The sequence below is a fragment of the Esox lucius genome, chromosome 7, assembly GCF_011004845.1.
Source record: "Esox lucius isolate fEsoLuc1 chromosome 7, fEsoLuc1.pri, whole genome shotgun sequence".
NCBI lineage: Eukaryota > Metazoa > Chordata > Actinopteri > Esociformes > Esocidae > Esox > Esox lucius.
The window spans coordinates 41344848-41366635 of record NC_047575.1 but is presented as its reverse complement, the minus strand read 5'-3'; the positions used below and the strand labels follow the sequence as shown (position 1 = coordinate 41366635).

At 45.0% G+C, this 21788-nt stretch overlaps 1 protein-coding gene across 7 annotated transcripts in view; it reads right to left on the bottom strand.

The window, feature by feature from the left end:
• Positions 1-21161, bottom strand: part of fryb (furry homolog b (Drosophila)) — an 85173-nt gene extending 64012 nt beyond the window's left edge. For 6 of the 7 annotated variants that reach the window (XM_034293254.1, XM_034293256.1, XM_034293255.1 and 3 more), the window contains exon 1: positions 8156-9018. In XM_034293254.1, coding sequence (XP_034149145.1) covers positions 8156-8438 — 283 coding nt within the window. In that variant the 5' untranslated portion in view covers positions 8439-9018. Of the gene's footprint in view, positions 1-8155; positions 9019-20963 lie in introns of those variants that run through there. The other variant, XM_034293261.1, reaches the window with a different exon arrangement.
• Between the last annotated feature and the right edge of the window lie 627 nt (positions 21162-21788).

The following is a 21788-nucleotide window of genomic DNA, read 5'->3' as shown; positions in this document are numbered from 1 at the left end:
CTGTTGAAGCCATGCTTTTGTGGATTTGGATGTGTGCTTTGGGTCATTGTCGTGCTGAAAGGTGAACTTAATCTTCAGTTTTCTAACAGACTCCTCAAGGTTTTGTGCTAAATTGCCTGGTATTTGGAACTGTTCATAATTCCCTCCACCCTGACTAAGTCCCTGGTTCCAGCTGAAGAAAAACAGCCCCAAAGCATGATGCTGCCACCACCATACTTCACTGTGGGTATGGTGTTCTTTGGGTGATGTGCAGTGCTGTTTTTGCGCCAAACACACCTTTTGGAATTATGGCCAAAAAGTTCAACCTAGGTTTCATCAGACCACTGGAGGGATGTCCAGTTCTTGGTAATGTCTTTGTTGTGCCATATTTTCTCCACTTGATGATGACTGTCTTCACTGTGTTCCATGGTATATCTAATGCTTTGGAAATTATTTTGTACCCATCTCCTGACGGATATCTTTCAACAATGAGATCCCTCTAATGCTTTGGAAGCTCTCTGCGGAATATGGCTTTTGCTCTGAGATGCAATTAAGAAAAGAACAGCTGAAATTTATTTGTGATTAATCAGAGTCACTTTAAATGATGGCAGGTGTGTAATGACTTCTATTTAACATGAGTTTGAATGTGATTGGTTAATTCTGAACACAGCCACATCCCCAGTTATAAGAGGGTGTGCACATTTATGCAACCAAGTTATTGTAAGGTTTCTATTTTTCATTTTCCCCCCTGAGTAATTTAATTTTTCAATTAAATTACTCACATTATAGGTCACATTAAAAGTGGAAAAAGTTCTGACATGATTTATCTTTGTCTCATTCGTTTTAACAGGGGTGTGTAGATTTCTTATATCCACTGTATATCCTCCACCCCCATCTCACCCCCACAGCCAATCCCCTTACAAAAGGAAGAGGATTGACAGAAAGAAAGAACGAGGGAGGGAGGGAGTAAACCAGAAGGGGAAGGGCGGATGGAGGGATGGAGAGATAATGGAAAGAGGAGAAAAGGGAAAGACAAAGAGTAGAGATACTATGTCTTAATTTGATCATCCTGTTGTTGATGACACATTTTCTGCACAATAAGAATTGCAAAGTTGTAACAGTCACATGACTGACGACCCTACATGAGTCACGATCACATGACTGACGACCCTACATGAGTCACGATCACATGACTGACGACCCTACATGAGTCACGATCACATGACTGACGACCCTGCCGGAGTCACGATCACATGACTGACGACCCTACATGAGTCACGATCACATGACTGAGGACCCTGCTGGAGTCATGATCACATGACTGATGATCCGGTTGGTGTGACACTCAGAAGCCTGCAGACATTTGCATGCTTTTTTGTACCAACTTAGTTTAAAACGACAATGACAACTGTAAACAGTGCAGTGTTGTCCCTGATTCTCTACACCTTCACTTAACTAGATACTCCCCCTGGTGGTGGAAGTCAGACTCTTCCATGGACAGAAGTGTCTTTCATCAGCAAATAAAAGGCCACCACAACTCCTGCAGCTGTGCTGAACACTGGGTCAGGACATAGTCAGTGGTATACTTCAAGGGGACTCCATAGATATGGGGCTAATCTCTTGGCAGCAGTACAGTCGATTATTCAATGGACCACCTCAACCCAGAGTTGTTCAGATCATTCAGTCAGCCCACTGAAACCCCTGTCAGATCACAGCAACTTACAGAACGGGACAAACACTCAACTGCAGAAGAGATCTCAAGTTTGTATTAAAAAGTTCAGGGGAAAACCAAGAATGATGCACAAAGAGCAGAATAAGGGCTATACCTACTAACCCAGAAGAGACTCTCCATTTCTCACCCACCTGAAGGGATACCATTCTGGAACCTTCCGTAACAAAGCCCACATCCACAGACAGATTGACTAGAGAAGAGCCTTTGTTCACAAACCCAAACTGAGACCCAGGACAGCAACAAAGTGAGGTCCAACCAAATCATGACAAAAAAAAGAAGACTGCACACAGAAAATTGAAACGCCACCTTGCTCGAAACCGAGTACACACACGCAGAATACCTGACCAGCACAGCAGACCCAAAATAAATAACCTCTTCATGTACACACTCAAGGATCATGGCCTTGACTATGTACAGACTCAGAGATCATGGCCTTGACTATGTACAGACTCAGAGATCATGGCCTTGACTATGTACAGACTCAGTGATCATGGCCTTGACTATGTACAGACTCAGTGAGCATGGTCTTGGCTATATACAGACTCAGTGATCATGGCCTTGACTATGTACAGACTCAGTGATCATGGCCTTGACTATGTACAGACTCAGTGATCATGGCCTTGACTATGTACAGACTCAGTGATCATGGCCTTGACTATATACAGACTCAGTGATCATGGTCTTGACTATGTACAGACTCAGTGATCATGGTCTTGACTATGTACAGACACAGTGATCATGGCCTTGACTATGTACAGACTCAGTGATCATGGTCTTGACTATGTACAGACTCAGTGATCATGGTCTTGACTATGTACAGACTCAGTGATCATGGCCTTGACTATGTACAGACTCGGTGATCATGGCCTTGACTATGTACAGACTCGGTGATCATGGTCTTGACTATGTACAGACTTACTGAGCATGCCCCGGCTATCCTGTCAAATGTATGACACCATTAGAGACAGACATTTCACTCAGATCACACAGAAACACAAAATATTTTAAATGAAAATGTATACTAACAAACTCCCAAATTTATTAGGCAAAATACATCAATGTGCAGCCAAACACAGCAGCAAGACAAAATATTTGGCCATTGTTAGATATTAAGGAATTAGGTATTAATCTTCCTTATTTCTCACATAAAGCCCTGTAAATTAAATTGACAGAGAGTGAGAAGGAAAGAGGGGAAAAGTGCGACTGTGTGTGTGACTGTCTCTATGTTTCCGTTGACATGTTTGAGTAATTGTATTTAAATAGAGTTGCTGTCAGATCAACTCACAGTGAGGATACTATAAGAAACATCTATTTCTAAACCCATATATATATATATATATATATATATATATATATATATATATATATATATATATATACACACACACATGTATATCTGACTGTTTATCTCTTTCTTCAGACAATTGACCACTTCTTGAAAAACTCTGTAAGACATATTTCTGTGTACCAGATAAACCAAAAAGAACCATTGTGTATTGTCCCAATCCAAAAAGTAGCTTTTTTCTCAAGACAATCACTTTATTTGGAAATACACCTGAAGTACAGCATCTGAAAATGAACAACTGTATAAAATGAATTTGACCATGGTGTTTTAGTGTTACTTCGGAAAAAGTATTTGAAAATACAATTTTGAAATTGTATTTGAAAAAAGTTTTTTTGAAAAACAATTTGAATAATAAAACTAGAAAAGGATCCAGGCCAGCCTAGTTCAGCCGGCCCGCAACTGAAAGTGACGAATGTTGTTGCCCGCACTGGATTCGAACCGCGGTCACCCACATGAGACGCTCCGCCTTTAGCCCCTACACCAAGGAACCTGCCGCGAATGACGCTCATACAATAACTACTGATTCTAAAAATACATTATTTTGTCCTTTGAATTACTTGAAATGCCTCAATCAATTACACAAGTCAGTCCCGTCCAGTGCACACTGAGGAAATGAACCCGATGATAACAGTAATGATGATGACGCTGCTGATGTAATTATATAATGACCACAGTGAACCATTACCGTACAGGAAACAGACGCAGCGGGGGGAGGTGTGTGGCCTGGACTGGGTTCAGTATGTAGCCTAGCTATTACACCGTTCTCCTCGGGGGGGGGGGTGGTCAATGAAAAAACATGACGGCTTTCAAGGAAATCCTCTCTCTCTTTTGATCCCTCCCTTCCTCGCGCTATCCTGTCTCTTTGAAAATGAGAAAACAATCCGACAGCTACAGGAATTAGAGTCACACACCCATTTTATTATCATCTCAAAGGGGGGGGGGGGTGCTAGATTAATGTACGCTCAGCAAAAAAATAAAATGACCAAGATAAGCCACATTGTAATTATCCTAAGTGGAATAACATTGTGCTTGATTACACAAAATTAGAGCCTTCCTCACAATGGAAGGGAATTTAGAGCATTGCCCCATACAGAATCTTTTCAGATTCCAAAGATTCTGTGGTCTGTTCTTAAAGACTGCACTCTCCAATTCAAACCACAGGTTTTTAATGGTATTCCTGTCCAGCAACTGAGGTGGCCATTGTTAAACACAGATTTTGTAGTCCATTAGCAAGTTGTCTGTAGATTCTGATGTGTTTATGGTTATAATCTTGCTGGGAAAATCCATTTGCGGCCAAGTTTCAGCCTCCTAGTGGATACAATTGCGTTTTGGGCTAGGTCCTGGCCCTTGGTAACTGTAGACTGTGACTGGATTGTGTGTGACTCTGTGTGTGTCTACATCCCTTTATCAGTCCCAGAGACAAGGCATTCTTCTCATAACTGTTGAAACAGTGTTTCTATGAACACCGGCCAGTTTGAAAGACAAGTCGATGACAACATAAAAGATGAGATGCGAGTCTCACAACTAGACTCTCTGGAAAAACGAGACATTGAAGCAAAAACAATCAGAATCTTCCACACCGATGTCATACAGTGAGTAGTTTAATATGAAAACCAAGAAATGCTGTCTTCTTCTGAGATAAACTGCCCACAGAATTGTTTTCCTTTTACATCACCATGTTCCCACCTATCCAGGACAACTATCACATCACCCAGTACATCACCTTGTTCCCACCTATCCAGGACATCGATCCCAATCCATACCTGATGAAAGCCTGTAGAATTAACAAAAACACTTCCCACCTCAGCCTGTCGCTCTGCTCATTGGCCAACCGTCAGTCAGACTGGACCGAAGAATAGGTTCTTTTTATAGGCTCTGGGAAAATGTGTATCATTTTTCTTATTATATTTTTATGCATGAATACACACACACACATCAGGTCAGTTAGCTTAGCATGGCAGACATTCTTCAGAAGAGCCTCCCAGATTCCTCATATTCTCAACAGCGGCCTGGACATGCCAGCTGTGGGAATGTGGCTTCGCTTCCACACACACAAACACACAGACCCCCCCCCCCCCTTGTTGCTAGTGGTGAAAGAAGACGCCAAATCCACTGGCAGGGGCCCAGAAAAACATGCTCCTAACGGGTTAGAGGGACACAACCTATGAACTGTTCCTCACAGGGGTGTCAGCCGTGGGCTGTGGAGTGTGTGTGAGTGTGTTACAGTACCGAGCCAGAGTCCTTCACCATAGAAGATCATATTTGTCCTGGCCAGCTGTGTCAAGGCAACACACCAGTGTTAATCTGCCTACTCAAACACTATCCATCTGTCTGTGTGTGTGCATGTGTGCGCGTGTGTGTGTGTGTGATTTGATTGGCTCGTGTGGACAGACATGGAACACTGATTAAAACTCTCTGAGGACCAGGTATGACACACATCCACTCCCACCGCAGAATCAATGAGGTGAAGTTCACAACAGAGTGGCTTGGAGTTTATACAGGTTTTGGTGAAGCGGATAGCTGAACTGGGGTGATTTCCTTCAACAAGACAGGTGACAGTTTGGGAGCCGTTCGGTCATCTCGCTGGAGTCAGTCTGGGAGCCGTTCGGTCATCTCCCTGGAGTCAGTCTGGGAGCCGTTCGGTCATCTCCCTGGAGTCAGTCTGGGAGCCGTTCGGTCATCTCGCTGGAGTCAGTCTGGGAGCCGTTCGGTCATCTCCCTGGAGTCAGTCTGGGAGCCGTTCGGTCATCTCCCTGAAGTCAGTCTGGGAGCCGTTCGGTCATCTCCCTGGAGTCAGTCTGGGAGCCGTTCGGTCATCTCGCTGGAGTCAGTCTGGGAGCCGTTCGGTCATCTCCCTGGAGTCAGTCTGGGAGCCGTTCGGTCATCTCCCTGGAGTCAGTCTGGGAGCCGTTCGGTCATCTCCCTGGAGTCAGTCTGGGAGCCGTTCGGTCATCTCGCTGGAGTCAGTCTGGGAGCCATTCGGTCATCTCGCTGGAGTCAGTCTGGGAGCCATTCGGTCATCTCCCTGGAGTCAGTCTGGGAGCCATTCGGTCATCTCCCTGGAGTCAGTCTGGGAGCCGTTCGGTCATCTTGCGTATTTTCGCCTTTCCCTACACCTAATCCCAACACTAACCCTAAACTAACCTTAAACCTCACCGAACACACTAACTGAATTGTATGATTTACCCTAAACCTAAACCCTAAGTGGGAAACAGCCTTTTCCCTCGAGGGGACCAGCTAAAAGATAATCTTATGGGGACCTAACTGTCATATATCGTCTCTTCATGTATTGTACAACCATGATCTCACACACACAAACACACACACACACACAGCAACACACACCAACACACACCAACACACGCACCAACACACACATGAAAACACACACACAAACTGTGGTGTGTGTTGGTGTAGGATGTGAGTCCAGACTGAACGTGTTATTAACTGGTGATTATTCAAATATCTTTCAAAAAACGTTCGCGTTTTTGTGACCAATTTGCTATGTGTATAATCTGCTTAATTGCGTAAATAACTTATTTTTCACATCACAAGTTGAAGTCCACCTCTCGTCTCACAAAAACGGCGATTCCCACAACAGACCAAAAACACATTACACCTCCCGGAATGAATGGGCCATTACATCACCTCCTCAGGTGTGATGTAACAGGGCTTCTGATTGGCCGGTGAACGTGAAACTGGTTTGTAAAACAGGTGACATGCCCGCGGCTGTGGTTGAAGCAGACAGTGGTATTGATGAGACAACAGGGCCGTTTGACGGTAACATGAGGGGAAAGAAACAGAGGCCTGGACATGAAAACCATACGCTTATCAGCTGCTTTGTGCTGGGTGAATAGTGTTGTAGGCCACTGTAAAAAAGCTGGTTCGAATCCTCAAATCGGCCAGCTGAAAAATCGTCTGTTGTGCCTGCCTGAAGTGATTTCAAAACTAGGGCTGACCCAATTCTGGTCAATAGGGTGTATTACATTTACAGTCTAGCTTCTCTAAATGAGATATTTTCTTCTGAGACACACCTATCCGGCTGGCGTCTGTCTCAGCGGATGTGGTCATTGTGGAGGCTGGGGGTCAGTCAGTGTTTATCATAATGTCAGCAGTGGTTCACCACTAATTCTGCAGGTGTAACCCTTTTACACCTGTACCCCTTTTACAGCTATACCCCTTTTACAGGTGTACTCCTTTTACAGCTGTACCCCTTTTACAGCTGTCTGCAGATCAAATGAAACAAACAGTGTGTAAATGTATGTCTGCACGACTGACCAATTTGCAGACACAATGTCATGGATAGATATTAAGGGGGCTTTCATTATCCTTAGTGTTTTTTTAAGAGCTAGCGTACAAACAAAAGCCAAGCAAATGAGCGAGATTTGGGTCCGTGTATAAATGGGAGAATACGTGCAAATAAGGCTTAGCTACGTGCTTCAATTTAAATTAGCTCAAACAAAATGGGAGAAACACATTTTTTATCTGAGAAACAGATACACGTTTTGGTTGGGAGAAGCTTCAAAGCAGAGCGGGGTCAGGTTATTATCATTAAAAACAACGCAGTTCACAATAAATTGCGATTTTAGGCCTTGAATCTTTTCCGGCTAAATACATGCTTGTTAAAGAGCTGAGGTGTAAGATCTCACTTAACAATGAGTTAACTAAATCACAACAAAGACGTAGCCTACTTCAAGAACAACACAAAGTGTCTTTGCTTACACAAACACACACACACACACACACAGCTGGTCTAGACAGTATTTATAGTCTAGAATAATGTGCCTTACTCTGGGCTGGACCAAGTGTGACATTCCAAAGCCATCTCAAAAGCAGATTCTCCCACACAAACAACATTTTTATCATGACTTAACCTTGGTTGGATCGCAACCAATTCATCCTAATTTCCACTATGCGTCAACAATAGTTTTGGAAGGAATCAGAATGGTAGCGAATCAGAGAAGCTCTAGATCTTTATCGACTTGACCTTGGTTGGATCGGAAACTACTCAGCCAAATGTTCTTGATAAATGTCACGACAAGTGTTTGACGCGATAAGAATGTCACAGCTCCATAAAGACGGCATATACCTAAACCTACCTTTGAAGATCTGCGTTTTCTTCCTGGACCTGGATTTAATCTTAGTAAACCTCCCCATGAAGTCGCTGGGCTCAAACATGTCCACCGAGAGACTGGCGATCCGGTCCAGAACAACTATGTCTTCGATGGGGCTCTGCGGGGCTACGTCCTGGTCTGTCTCCAGGTCTCGGTCCGGATCCTGGGTCTGGGCCTGGACATTGGTCTGTGGGTCGCCGTGCCCTGACCCGCTGTCCGCCCCCGTGTTCCCGAGGCTCTTGGCGCTACGCATGTCCTCCTGGGACATCCTACCGACTCTTAGTTCACTTTAAGCCCGATAGGACACATTCAGACACGTGTTCTGGTTCACCACTGGGTTCCACAGCTCAAACCCAGGACGGCCCTGACGCCATCTTCTTATCAATGCTCCCGGGCAACATGCGAAGGAGAATGGACAGGCAATCTAGAACTTCAAGACCTTCCTAAATGAGTTCCTTGAATGCCAGTCAAAAGGTTTTTAAGGCGGTTTGATGTGTGTTGGATTGATTTCTCTTTCTTCGCTTGCGCTTCCCTTTCTTGTCGTCAGCAGGTTGCAGAGGTTTGAATCCCTCTCTACACTCTTCTTTTACGCCATGCTCCCAGTAGTCCTTTTGCACAGGTAACCTAGCTGGTACAGAGAGCAGTGTTTTGTATTGTTGTTAGAGACACTGAACTCTCCTGAGAGCTCAAGCCTTTCTATTTCCCTCCTGTACTGTCGTTTTTCTTCCTCTCTGTCCTTAGGTTCGTGGCGTAAAGAGTGTAGGCAGAGTTGGCAGACTATTCGATTTCCCTTTTTTTTTTTTGGACCACAGACTGTGCCGTTTGAAGAGTTGGTCTTTCAGTCCTCTCACCTGTTGTCTGTGTGTCACAGGGATACACTCCACCTCTCAGGCAGGGCGGGAGGGAGGGACGGCCCAACTTCCTTGTCTCACACTCGATTGGGTGGTTTGGGGAGTTTAAGTGGTTTTCGCTCTCTCCCCTCTCTTCCTCCTGCTCTCTCTCTCTCACCCCTCCCTCCTCTGGTCTCTCACTCAGGGCTCCTTATTCCTCCTTTCCTTCACGGTCATTTTGAGATAATTGTTTCCTCTTTCTTCTCTCCTCTCTCTCTGCCCTAATCTCTCCCTCCATCTCCAACTCTGTCTCTCACAGCCTCTCTGCACTGTTTTTCTCTTCTTCCTTAAAATGAGACCAGACACATGTCTCTCTGTCACACCGTTGTAGAGCATGAGAGTCAAATGGAATGCCAGACCAAAACACATGCTGTGTGTGTGTGTGTGTGTGTGTGTGTGTGTGTGTGTGTCTATAGCCACTGGTCAAGGCTGTTAAGCCAGTTACAGTAACAGCAGTGTCTGAATGAATAGAGTGTAGAGTTACAAACAAACACACACACACACACACACACCTCCATGGCGAGGGAGACAGGTAGAGAAAGGAGAGTGAGAGAGATGAGTGAGACTTTGTAGTGTTTTAGCTAGTAAGCTGAGAATTCTGTTACACCTGACATAAAACCTGCCAATCTGTGTGCAACCAATGCACTTTGATCTGATTTGACAGAGACAGAGAGGGAGAGAGAGAGACACACAAGCCAGGGTGCACGTGTGATTGCAAAGGAAGAATGTGAAGAGCCGTCTCCGCCCAGCCTGAACAAACAGAAGACAGGCTAAACCCCAAACTGACAAAGGCTGGTGACTCAGAGTGACAGTTTGGTGTCAAACCCACAGCCAACCATAACCGGCTCGCTCTCCCAACCTGGTCATTTACTGACTTTCTCAATCTCGTTCTAAGCTCTCCCTCACCAAGAGCAACTGCAGCACATCGACGCACACAAACACGGTGACAACGTGAAAGGATATTGAAAGACGGATATAACAGGAAAGAACAGGATTCTTGTGAGATCACTAGAACTTCCTATCATGTGAGCCGGGGGTCTTTGCCCCACCGCCACTTCATACCGTTTATGTCACGGTTTTCAAGTCAGCGAGTCCTTTGAGTCTCTCTAACACACACACACACACACGCGCACGTACGGAGACACTGCGTGTGAGCGCATGCTAGAGCTTGTGCGATTGCAGTATAACAGTGTTATCGGCAGTTATAAATAAAAAACTTAAAATATTAATGAGGAGGCCTTGGGTGAAAATCACCCATTCAGATATGCGGTTAATTCATATTGGTGGCCAAAGCTTACACTGGGGAAATAACACCTTTAAAAACAAACCGATTAAATGTGTCGAAAACAGAAATCTAAAATGCTTTATTTTTCCCCTCAGACAACGTCATCCTACTGAAGACATTGACTTGGCAAGTGAATGGCCTACTTTCAATGACCAAAATCTACTCACACCATCCCAGGAAAATAGATATTTTTTGTAGCGAGGGTTACTACAGTGGATACCCTGAATTTGTCTGCACATTATCAACATTATCTGAATTACAGCAACAACGTTTTCAACTAGAACTTTTAGTGGACCAGCTTACAGAATCAAGACTTTTTCATCTCTGTGACGCCAAAGAAAGAGAAGGGAGGTAGGTGCTGCTTGTCCAGAAGATGGGCCCCCTTCTGTTAGACAAAACAGATCTGACATTTTAGGAGTAGCTTTTATATCATTCCACAATGACCGCAGATACAATATATTCGGAGAGAATTCAATCCACTTGGGTTTTTCCACGTTTTGGTAGGTCACAGCCGTGTTCTAGTCCAAAACAAAACACATTGAAGGGAATGGATATGTAGCAAATGGGATATTTCAGTTGAAAATTTGCAGTAACTTTGCAAACATTAGGAAAAACATTTTTTTGCTTTGTCATTATGGGGTATTGTGTGTCGACTGTAAACTAGATTTTAGAATAATGGTGTAACGTGACAAAAGAACATCAGAATGCCTTCCAAAAGCACTGTATGTTATGGACATTTTCTCATAATTACAATGGAAACATTCTACATAATGCAATATTTGCTTGGAAAATTGTTTTTACACTGCCAATGACAGACTAAAACATGGCTTCCATGATTGAATCTGTCACATTGATGAAACCGATTGTAAAAACAAATAAATTCAATCTGAAAAAGGAAAACATTACCCATGTGGAGGCATAACAATGTGCCAGTAGGCCTATAGCTAAAAGTAAGACTGACCAGGGAAAATAAAAAGAAAGGGATATAATAGAGCCAAAAATGTAAACAATGCTGTTTGCCAGCCAGTGGTTTCCTCTTTCTCATGACAACGGGGAGCAAACCGCACTGCTGTGTCTCGCCGAACAGATACAGGAGTTTATCGCAGTTTCATTTGGATTCACATTCTTTGTGTCTCTATAGGATCTGAGGGAAACGTGTCTCTAATGTGGTCATAGATTTGGCAGGAGGCTCTCTGTCTCTCTTTAATAACATGTTAGTTGTGTTAAGGAGCAGTCATCGTGGTGCCTGAGAGGGCGAGAGGCGTGCCGTCCCCTCAGGACAAACAAATCACGCACACACTCACACACACACTCACACACACACTCACACACACACTCACACACACACTCACACACACAAGTCTTTAGCCTCCACGCAAACAGGACGTTGCTGCAGTCTCTGAAGTCTTTCCCTCCTAGGTAATTGGTCCATGACAATACCAAAACAGCCAATCACGATGGGCCGCTGGGGTTGTGGTTGTGTGGAAGCTGAGAATGTGGTGTCAAACAGAGTCGACCAATCACTGTAGGGAGACTAGAGGAGGCAGTCTCTATGAGGTAGCTGATTGACGCCTTTTGTGTGGTTGTATGAGGGAGAGTTTCAGAGACCACTGGTGGTTAACATGTGAATGGGTTGGTAGTGATGCTGCTGCAGACGAACCTAACACACATTAAATGGACAATGGGTTTATAGGTTGAACCAATTGTTAGTGGGAAGAAAAACACACAACCTGGCTGTGGCAAGTGTCACACTCTGCCACTCACTTCTGATATCCGGCCACGTTCTGCCAAGTTTTGCCACGTTCCGCCACGCTCTGCCAAGTTCTGCCACGCTCTGCCAAGTTCTGCCACGCTCTGCCAAGTTCTGCCACGCTCTGCCAAGTTCTGCCACGTTCTGCCACTCTCTCCCAAGTTCTTCCCTCATGCTCTGACATGTCCTGTCATACTCTGCCACAAGTTCTGCCATGCTCTGACATATTCTGTCAAGTTCTGTCACATTCTGCCACGCACTGCCAGGTTTTGCCACGCTTTGCAATGCTCTGTCAAGGTCTGCCATGTTCTGTCACATTCTGTCATGCTCTGCCAAGTTCTGCCGCAACTTACCAAGTTTTTCCACACGCTCCCACACCACCTGTTGTCCACCAATGCTGCTGATGATCTATTCTCTGGCAAAGTTACCTGGCTTCCATGTTTTAGTCAGTCACATAAATGAGACATCTGCACATCAGCCGTCACATCTGGTCCTGAGACCACAGCACAGTGACATCTGGTCCTGAGACCCCAGCGCAGTGACATCTGGTCCTGAGACCCCAGCGCAGTGACATCTGGTCCTGAGACCCCAGCGCAGTGACATCTGGTCCTGAGACCCCAGCGCAGTGACATGTGGTCCTGAGACCTCAGCGCAGTGACATGTGGTCCTGAGACCCCAGCGCAGTGACATCTGGTCCTGAGACCCCAGCGCAGTGACATGTGGTCCTGAGACCCCAGCGCAGTGACATGTGGTCCTGAGACCCCAGCGCAGTGACATGTGGTCCTGAGACCCCAGCGCAGTGACATCTGGTCCTGAGACCCCAGCGCAGTGACATGTGGTCCTGAGACCCCAGCGCAGTGACATGTGGTCCTGAGACCCCAGCGCAGTGACATCTGGTCCTGAGACCCCAGCGCAGTGACATGTGGTCCTGAGACCCCAGCGCAGTGACATGTGGTCCTGAGACCCCAGCGCAGTGACATGTGGTCCTGAGACCCCAGCACAGTGACATCTGGTCCTGAGACCCCTGCACAATGACATCTGGTCCTGAGACCCCAGCGCAGTGACATGTGGTCCTGAGACCCCAGCGCAGTGACATCTGGTCCTGAGACCCCAGCGCAGTGACATGTGGTCCTGAGACCCCAGCAAAGTGACATCTGGTCCTGAGACCCCTGCACAGTGACATCTGGTCCTGAGACCCCTGCAAAGTGACATCTGGTCCTGAGACCCCTGCAAAGTGACATCTGGTCCTGAGACATTTACTATCTGGATAGTTCTGTTTCTGCATAGTTTGAGAAGGGCCCATGTTTATTGGCACCTGTTGTTTACGAAGCATGTGACAAATGCAATTTGATTTAATTTGATTAGTGTTGTTATTCTGGGTGTATGAAAGGCAGAGTTTAGCAGGCTTCAGTTCAGTGACAACAGACACAAAACAGATCAGGGAAAAAAACAACAACAAACACAAACCAGAACAGGGAAACAAAATAACAACAAACACAACTAACAAAATCTAGCGTACATTACTGACTGTATTATGCAGTGTCTTTGTACTCTTATTTCACTCTCTCCTTGTCTCTCTATGTGTGACACCACTCTAAGTCATGACGTCCAGGTGACGGTCAAGACAAAGCCCATCCCAATGCTTTTCCTGGGGTTTATTGGATTTCCCAGGATTAAACAGCTGGAACAGGACACATGTGCTAAACACTAACGCTACAGTCCTGAAACCTGGCTGTTCCAGACCGCTGGGACCACACACACACACACACACACACACAAACACACACATCATTTAGACACAAAAGTGTGGTTGAGTCACACCCACACATTAGCTGCTGTTTAGTTAAACATCTACAGGGGTCTACAGACAGAAACCACTCAGAACGGGAGGCTTTCCATCCCTGAATGGGCGGTCCCCTGTAACACCCCCTGAGTGGGTGGGTCCTGGCAAGGGCGTTGTGTTCGCAAAAAAAGATGTCCCCAGCCCCAAGACATCCTAACCCACAAACCCCTGCATCGACCCATCCCCCTCTCTCTCTGAAGAACATTCACCCTAACCCCTGTCAACATTCATCCTAACCCCTGTCAACATTCATCCTAACCCCTGTCAACATTCACCCTAACCCCTGTCAACATTCATCCTAACCCGTCAACATTCACCCTAACCCCTGTCAACATTCATCCTAACCCCTGTCAACATTCACCCTAACCCCTGTCAACATTCGTCCTAACCCCTGTCAACATTCACCGTAACCCCTGTCAACATTCACCGTAACCCCTGTCAACATTCACCGTAACCCCTGTCAACATTCATCCTAACCCGTCAACATTCACCCTAACCCCTGTCAACATTCATCCTAACCCCTGTCAACATTCACCCTAACCCCTGTCAACATTCACCCTAACCCCTGTCAACATTCACCCTAACCCCTGTCAACATTCACTTTAACCCCTGTCAACATTCACCCTAACCCCTGTCAACATTCATCCTAACCCCTGTCAACATTCATCCTAACCCCTGTCAACATTCACCCTAACCCCTGTCAACATTCACCCTAACCCCTGTCAACATTCATCCTAACCCCTGTCAACATTCATCCTAACCCCTGTAAACATTCATCCTACAGCAGGAAGCCCAACATTAACTAACCTTTACATTAGCCCTACCTTTACATTAGCCAAACTTTTCATGAGCCAACCTTTACATTAGCCAACCTTTACATTAGCCTAACTAGACATTAGCCTAACTAGACATTAGCCTAACTTGACCACACCCCTATCTTACATTAGGCTGTTACATTAACATGGGGGCGGGATTGGTGAGGAAATGGGGGAGGGTGGTGGTGAAGGCCAAAAATTCCAGCTCACACCACTATTTTGGTATGCAACCTACATTGACAGTGTCACCACTATTATCTGGAGACTGCTCATGGGCGTGATGGAGGAATGTATCCAGATGAAACAAAAATGCGTCATTGAGGTTGGCTACGATGAAACCCTGACTGAAGGCCTTACTAAGCCTATCATCGTACTGAGCAGAACTGGGCCAGAAACAACAAGCATTGTGTCATCAGAACTGAGGTATAATCCTTACATCATTCCTCCTCCTCTACTCTCTCCCTCGCTTTATTTCACCCCCATCCCACTCCCTCCCTCCCTCCCCCCCTCCAATCTTGAGCACCAGAGAGCAATGAAGGACAGAACACAATGAATACCAATCGATCACCATCCTTTCTCCCTGTGCCAAGCGACGAGGACAGAAAACCCAACCAAATCATAAACTATTTTGACATTTTTCCTATAGATTGCAATAGTGCCGGGACAACCGACATTACGGTCCAGCCAACACCACCACGGAAACTGAGGCAACCTTCATAACTATACCGGTGTGGAATGAACTGCTGATGACCAGGACAGATAAAGCAATGAAAAGGTGTTTGGAAAGCACGTGGGCGTCACAGCACTTGACTGGTGGAGTTCCATCACCTCAGAGGCACGATCTAAGTGATGACCTAACGGAAAGAGAATGCCGCGCCGTTGTCGCCGCTGTACGAACAGAACAACGTGTTGCGTCACGATGTTGTCATGACTGATGGCTAACGTCACGGCTGCAGCTGACACTGAAGAATCCTGATCATAACACTGGAGCTGGCAGCCTGGTGTTTTATCACCATCTAGTCTTCTCAACTGACTGTAACGTTCTGCCGGTTTAATCAGAGCCCGGGACAGAAGACCCTGAGCATCAGAACATGACTTCTAAAAAGAGATTGAGAGGGATAAAGTAGGAGGACGATAAAGGAGAGACAGAGAACAGAGATACGAAAGAGAGATACAGGAGGAAGAAGGTTAAGAATAGATATGCTCTCGGGAGAACTATGTTCACGTTGCCCACAAAATGAGGTGGAAACCGAGCTGCAATTCCTAACCTCCAGCCAAATGTAGGACCACATTAGAGACACAGATTTCCCTCAGAACATACAGACCCAGAAATAATTATAAATCAAATATAAACCAAATCTGTTTGATGAAACACGTCAATGTCCGACCAATCATGGCAGCCCGATTTGTCACCCCGGTGCCATGAGAAAATGAACCCTTTTGTGTGGCTCGAAACGCCAGCCCCGCACCCCTACCCAGCACCTATCCCCCCCACACCGCCACTGTGAAGCACCCGCTGCCCACCCAGAAATATGACTGGTCCTTTGGTTTCTCCCCCACTTCAATTTGCTAATAAAACCACCCTCCAGGACCCTAAACACCCACAATGGGTCCGTTCAATGGGTCTCCACTGACAGTGTTACAAGTAGACTGCAAACATTGTGAACCTAACCAGTTATTCATTTGTCCCTTGGCAGTTTTTCTCATAACCATTTGCGCATTTTTACTACACTGTAAACAGCTTAGAATTCTAAAGGAAAAATATAAATCGTTCCCATTCCAATAAAGCCCTTTAAACTGGCGAGGGAGAAGGTATAACTGGACAAATTGAGAGACAAAATGTGTGTAGTGAAAGTCAGACACAAAGCCACGGCTAGTTTGACAGTCTACAGTGGACTTGTCTTTGTTTCCAAGTCAGACACAAAGCCACTACTAGAATGAGAGTCTACAGTGGACTTGTCTTTGTTTCCCAACAGCCTAGTTAGCCTTCACAACAGCGCCTTCTGCTGTTGACATTTTTAAACACAAATCAAATACAGACACAAAAACATGAATACAGACAGCGCAGTCTGTATGCGTGGTAGATTTGGCTTGAACACACAGAGATAATTGCATTATTTAGTCATATCCTGAGAGCTCAATCAAATGGAACCTTTGCATAATTTTTTTTTACAAAACTCACTCACACACATGCACATGCACACACATTTAAGAATGCAAACAAATGCATAAATCCCGATCTTGTAGAGCCTGAGTTGGATAAAACAGGGCTAGGTTATAAAATGATATCAGTAATGATCATGATAGATATGACAAAATCAGTAATAAACTTTTGAGATTACATTTTCCATAGTCATGATTTTGGGTAGTTTTGTCTTAGTTGACTAATCACATTAATCCTCAGCGATGTTTCAATGAAAATATATTTTCAGGAGGACACAGACTGGGAAAGGGGGATGGTTAATTGACTACTTTACTATTTGGTCAGACTTCTAACTAGTATTTATTATTTACCATTATTCTTTAGGGAAAATTGGGGAGGCAAAACAAGAGAGCAGTTGGGGTGTGCTAAAGAGTGGTCGACAATTTCTCCTGGAAATAGAAGCTGGCAGCAGCTTATTAAATATTTTTCCGGCTTATGTCCAATACAGAAAATTACCTACACTTCACAGAGAGCTTTGTCATGTATAATTTAAGGTTGACTTTGGGTACCTCAAATTATAATTTTATGATCAAATGTGTTACTCTAAAAGCTGCTGACTTCGTTAATCACACAAGAACCAGCTCTATTTTCTGTCCCACATACGTGCAAACTTTATGCCCTCCTCTATTTGCCTTAATTGCACATTTAGTATTGTCATTTGTACTGCATTTGCCTTCATTGCACATCTACACATCTACACACTATATAGTTAATACTTGTAAATACTTTTCTGCCCTCTATTTGCACTTCTGGTTAGATTCTTACTGCATTTCGTTGTACTGATCAAATACAATAAATTTGAATCTAATGTAATGATGCTTTGTTTCCTATTGGCCATGCTGCTTGGTTTCCTATTGGCCATGCTGCTTGGTTTCCTATTGGCCATGATGCTTTGTTTCCTATTGGCCATGATGTTTCGTTTCCTATTGGCCATGATGTTTCGTTTCCTATTGGCCATGATGTTTCGTTTCCTATTGGCCATGATGTTTTGTTTCCTATTGGCCATGATGTTTCGTTTCCTATTGGCCATGATGTTTCGTTTCCTATTGGCCATGATGTTTCGTTTCCTATTGGCCATGATGTTTCGTTTCCTATTGGCCATGATGTTTCGTTTCCTATTGGCCATGATGTTTATGTACACCCCCCGCCCAATGTACTGCTAGCGTGTAATGTCTATAAGTTCCGAGGGTCCAGATTATGTAAGTCTGTATCAATGCTGGACCACTGTTTGTATCTATGGAAACAGAGAGCAGTGATGTTTGTTGGTTGCGGTTGTTTGAAAGGGGTCGACCGATACAGATTGAAGAGCTCACGGTGATTGGTTCACATCATCATGACCTTCACACAGCCTACAGATTGACGTCTACTTGTGGAATATGCGCTGTGTTCGCACAGCTCAAGTAACGGGAGAATACACAACGGCGTGTTTCCAATAGAATGAATGGCCTGGACACCTGTTCAATTGGAAGACTCCAGACTAGAATGGAACCCATTCTTCCCCACATCCGCCTTAAGTTCCACATCACCCAGGCAGTTTGGATGGGACCTGACAGTTGAATAATGCCTTCTGAAGCCCTCTATTATCAGAGCTGATGATATACGCATCAGTGGACACAGAGCATCAGATGGGAAAAAAAACAGACATCACCGACCACCTGGACATCACCGTGTGGCGCCAAGTCACATGACAGTTCAACACAGGAAGTAAGACGGGGATTTGACACACGCTTGTTTGCTATTGGACGGAGCTAGTTAGGGGGGTACATAGTTCCGCGTACAAACCGGTGCGCCAAACGATCTCTGAGACATGAACATCGCACACAATCAATCCAAGGTCCAGGTGATGCCAGCTCCGTACTCCTGCCAACTGAGACACACGACACCCCACAGCTGAACTGGCTGTGGGCATCAGAGCTGGCATCAGAGTGGCCCAGTAGGACCCATGCCAGAACTAGGCCTGCTGTGGACGGAGGCCGGAGGGCGGACTCTAGGTGTTCACCACTTGTTGTTACAGGTCATACATGTTGCTGATGAGTCTGTCTGCTGCCTGGTTAGATCTAGAACCGGACTGACTGCGTCTGATTGTGGCAGGACGAACAGACAGACAGACAGACAGTGTAGGATTCAGACAGACGTGTAAGAGACATAAGGACAGGCAGACAGACAGACAGTGTAGGATTCAGACAGACGTGTAAGAGACATAAGGACAGGCAGACAGACAGACAGACAGACAGTGTAGGATTCAGACAGACGTGTAAGAGACATAAGGACAGGCAGACAGACAGACAGACAGTGTAGGATTCAGACAGATGTGTAAGAGACATAAGGACAGGCAGACAGACAGACAGACAGTGTAGGATTCAGACAGACGTGTAAGAGACATAAGGACAGGCAGACAGACAGACAGACAGTGTAGGATTCAGACAGACGTGTAAGAGACATAAGGACAGGCAGACAGACAGACAGACAGTGTAGGATTCAGACAGACGTGTAAGAGACATAAGGACAGGCAGACAGACAGACAGACAGTGTGAGAGGCAGACATGTAAACAGGAGTGTGTGTAAGCTCTATGAATATTAGATATAAACCATATGGTGAGTGGGTGGGTGGGCTGGCCTTCAATAGCCCATCTGCCCAGCTGGGGGTGGCTAACATCATGGAACAGCGATAGAGAACACTCCCTATTAGAAATCAGACACACAGAAAGCTTTACATGCTGTTTTGTAGAAATAAATAAAAATTATTCATAGGCAGAGATTGAGTGAATGGAATACAATAGAAAATTAGAGAAAGGGGAGGAAAGCCTTGTGTGTGTGTGTGTGTGTGTGTGTGTGTGTATATGTTGTGCGTACCACATACAGAGTGTGCACGCACTGTGTAGAGTGTGTGTTTAGTGTAGCGTGAAGCCCAGGCATATATAACAATGGAGTTAACTGGGTCGTGTTCGTGACTGGCTGGCTGAGCTCTGCCTCAAACAGCTGGAGACACCAGGAGGACACGCCGAATCAGTGGTGGGCAGAGACTGTATGTGTGTCTGTGTGCGTGTGTGTGTCTGTGTGCGTGTGTGAGTGTGTGTGAGAGAGAGAGAGTTTGAGGCTGTTCAAACTAACTGACAGAACCAATGAACAACTTGACACTGGGATGACATAGATACAGCTACATAAAAAAATGAGTGGGAAGGACAATTTCTACAGTGGCATATCAAGTCTCATATAGGACTGTTAATCATGAATCTATGCAGCAGCAGCGCATTATTGAAGGCCATTGTAAGGCAGCAAACCAGGCCATTTCGAAAAGGCACCGGGTACATAACGTTACATAAATAAACACGCCAATAATTGTGATGTAAGTCAGAAACGTCCCTGTGGAAATTAACCCTAGTCCGTTCATTACAGCAATAATTTAGTGATCAGAATTGGAACATCTCAAACAGTCCAGGTGGATTATTTCATGTCAAAATTTAGAAACAAAAAATTATACGCGAGACGGACAAAGCGCTCAGAAATGGCAGACTGATGCAAACACAACATTAAAACAAATACTAAAATACGGCAGAATGACTGTCTATAACACTTGTCTCCAAACAGAAATAGCAAAATACGTATTATTCACTACTTCTTGAGAAATACATCTTGATATAGGGGGACTGGTAGTAAAAGCCTAGCATCCCCGCCTCCCATCATAACCACCTTCAATAATTCAAATAACCTCTTATCTCACAGCAAACGGGTCTCCACGCGGTGCATCAAATTGTTCTCAACATGTTGATTTGCAACGTGAAAGCGGCGTATCTTTTTCTATATAATTACGATTGTGTAGAAAAAGATAGGTGTATTGAGTGGCGCTAGCTAGCTGGTTAGCTGGTCACCATGAACAGTTGCAGTGTTATCCAGACCCGATAACATACATGGCTTGCTATCTTTAGCTAGCGGCTATTATTGTTGTAGACAATCCAGCACAAAACATATTTCCGACATCGTTAGAACAGACACAAAATTAAACGTACCTTATGCGCGCCTGAACAGGTGTTTATATTGACATTTCCCGGAGTAGCGGTTTTGTGTGTTTGAGGTTTGATTCTCGTGTTTTCATCGATCCGTCTCGTCTCTCTTCCCTCATCGAGTCGTGCCTGGTGGGTTGACAGCTCTCTTGGTCCAGATGACAGCACCCCGCCCTTAGCAACCAATCAGGTACAGGTCCTCCGGAGACTGAGGAAAAGGAAGTTTGGGATTGGCTGGTGGTCCTGTCTGTCAATTGTGGGGGCACCTTGGGCTGTCTGTAGATCACCTGCGGTGGTGAAAAGATTAAGGATGGGCATTCCGAGTCTTTTGGTGAGCCGGTTTTTGTGGTTCTTTTCTCCAATGTAAAGAAGGAAACATAGGCTAGAACTATCTTAAAGCAGAATATGCACATTCAGATCCATTATAATGTATCAGTGTTTATTGTTAGATCGTCACTATTTCTTTACATTACGTTACCTGATGTTACAGGAAAATACACGTGAAACATCGCTACTCATTTATTATTTTGTGAACAATTTCCACAATGCGATTTGTTTCCAAAAGAGCAGAAAGAGCCGTTGGTTTGTGAACGACCGGTCTAAGAAAGATGCTGTGAGTGCAGGTGGGAACTGATACCATCCGACATTATAAATCCATGCTTGATGAAAGCAAGCCAGCATCATTATTAAGGACACATCCCAACCCAGCAAACCGCTGTTAATTCGCCTGACCGAAGCATATGGTATCTTTGTAGTTGCACTGTAGTAATGTCTTAATGTAGTGGTTGTAATGTTTTGTAGTGGTTGTAGTAATGTTTCGTGTAGTGGTTA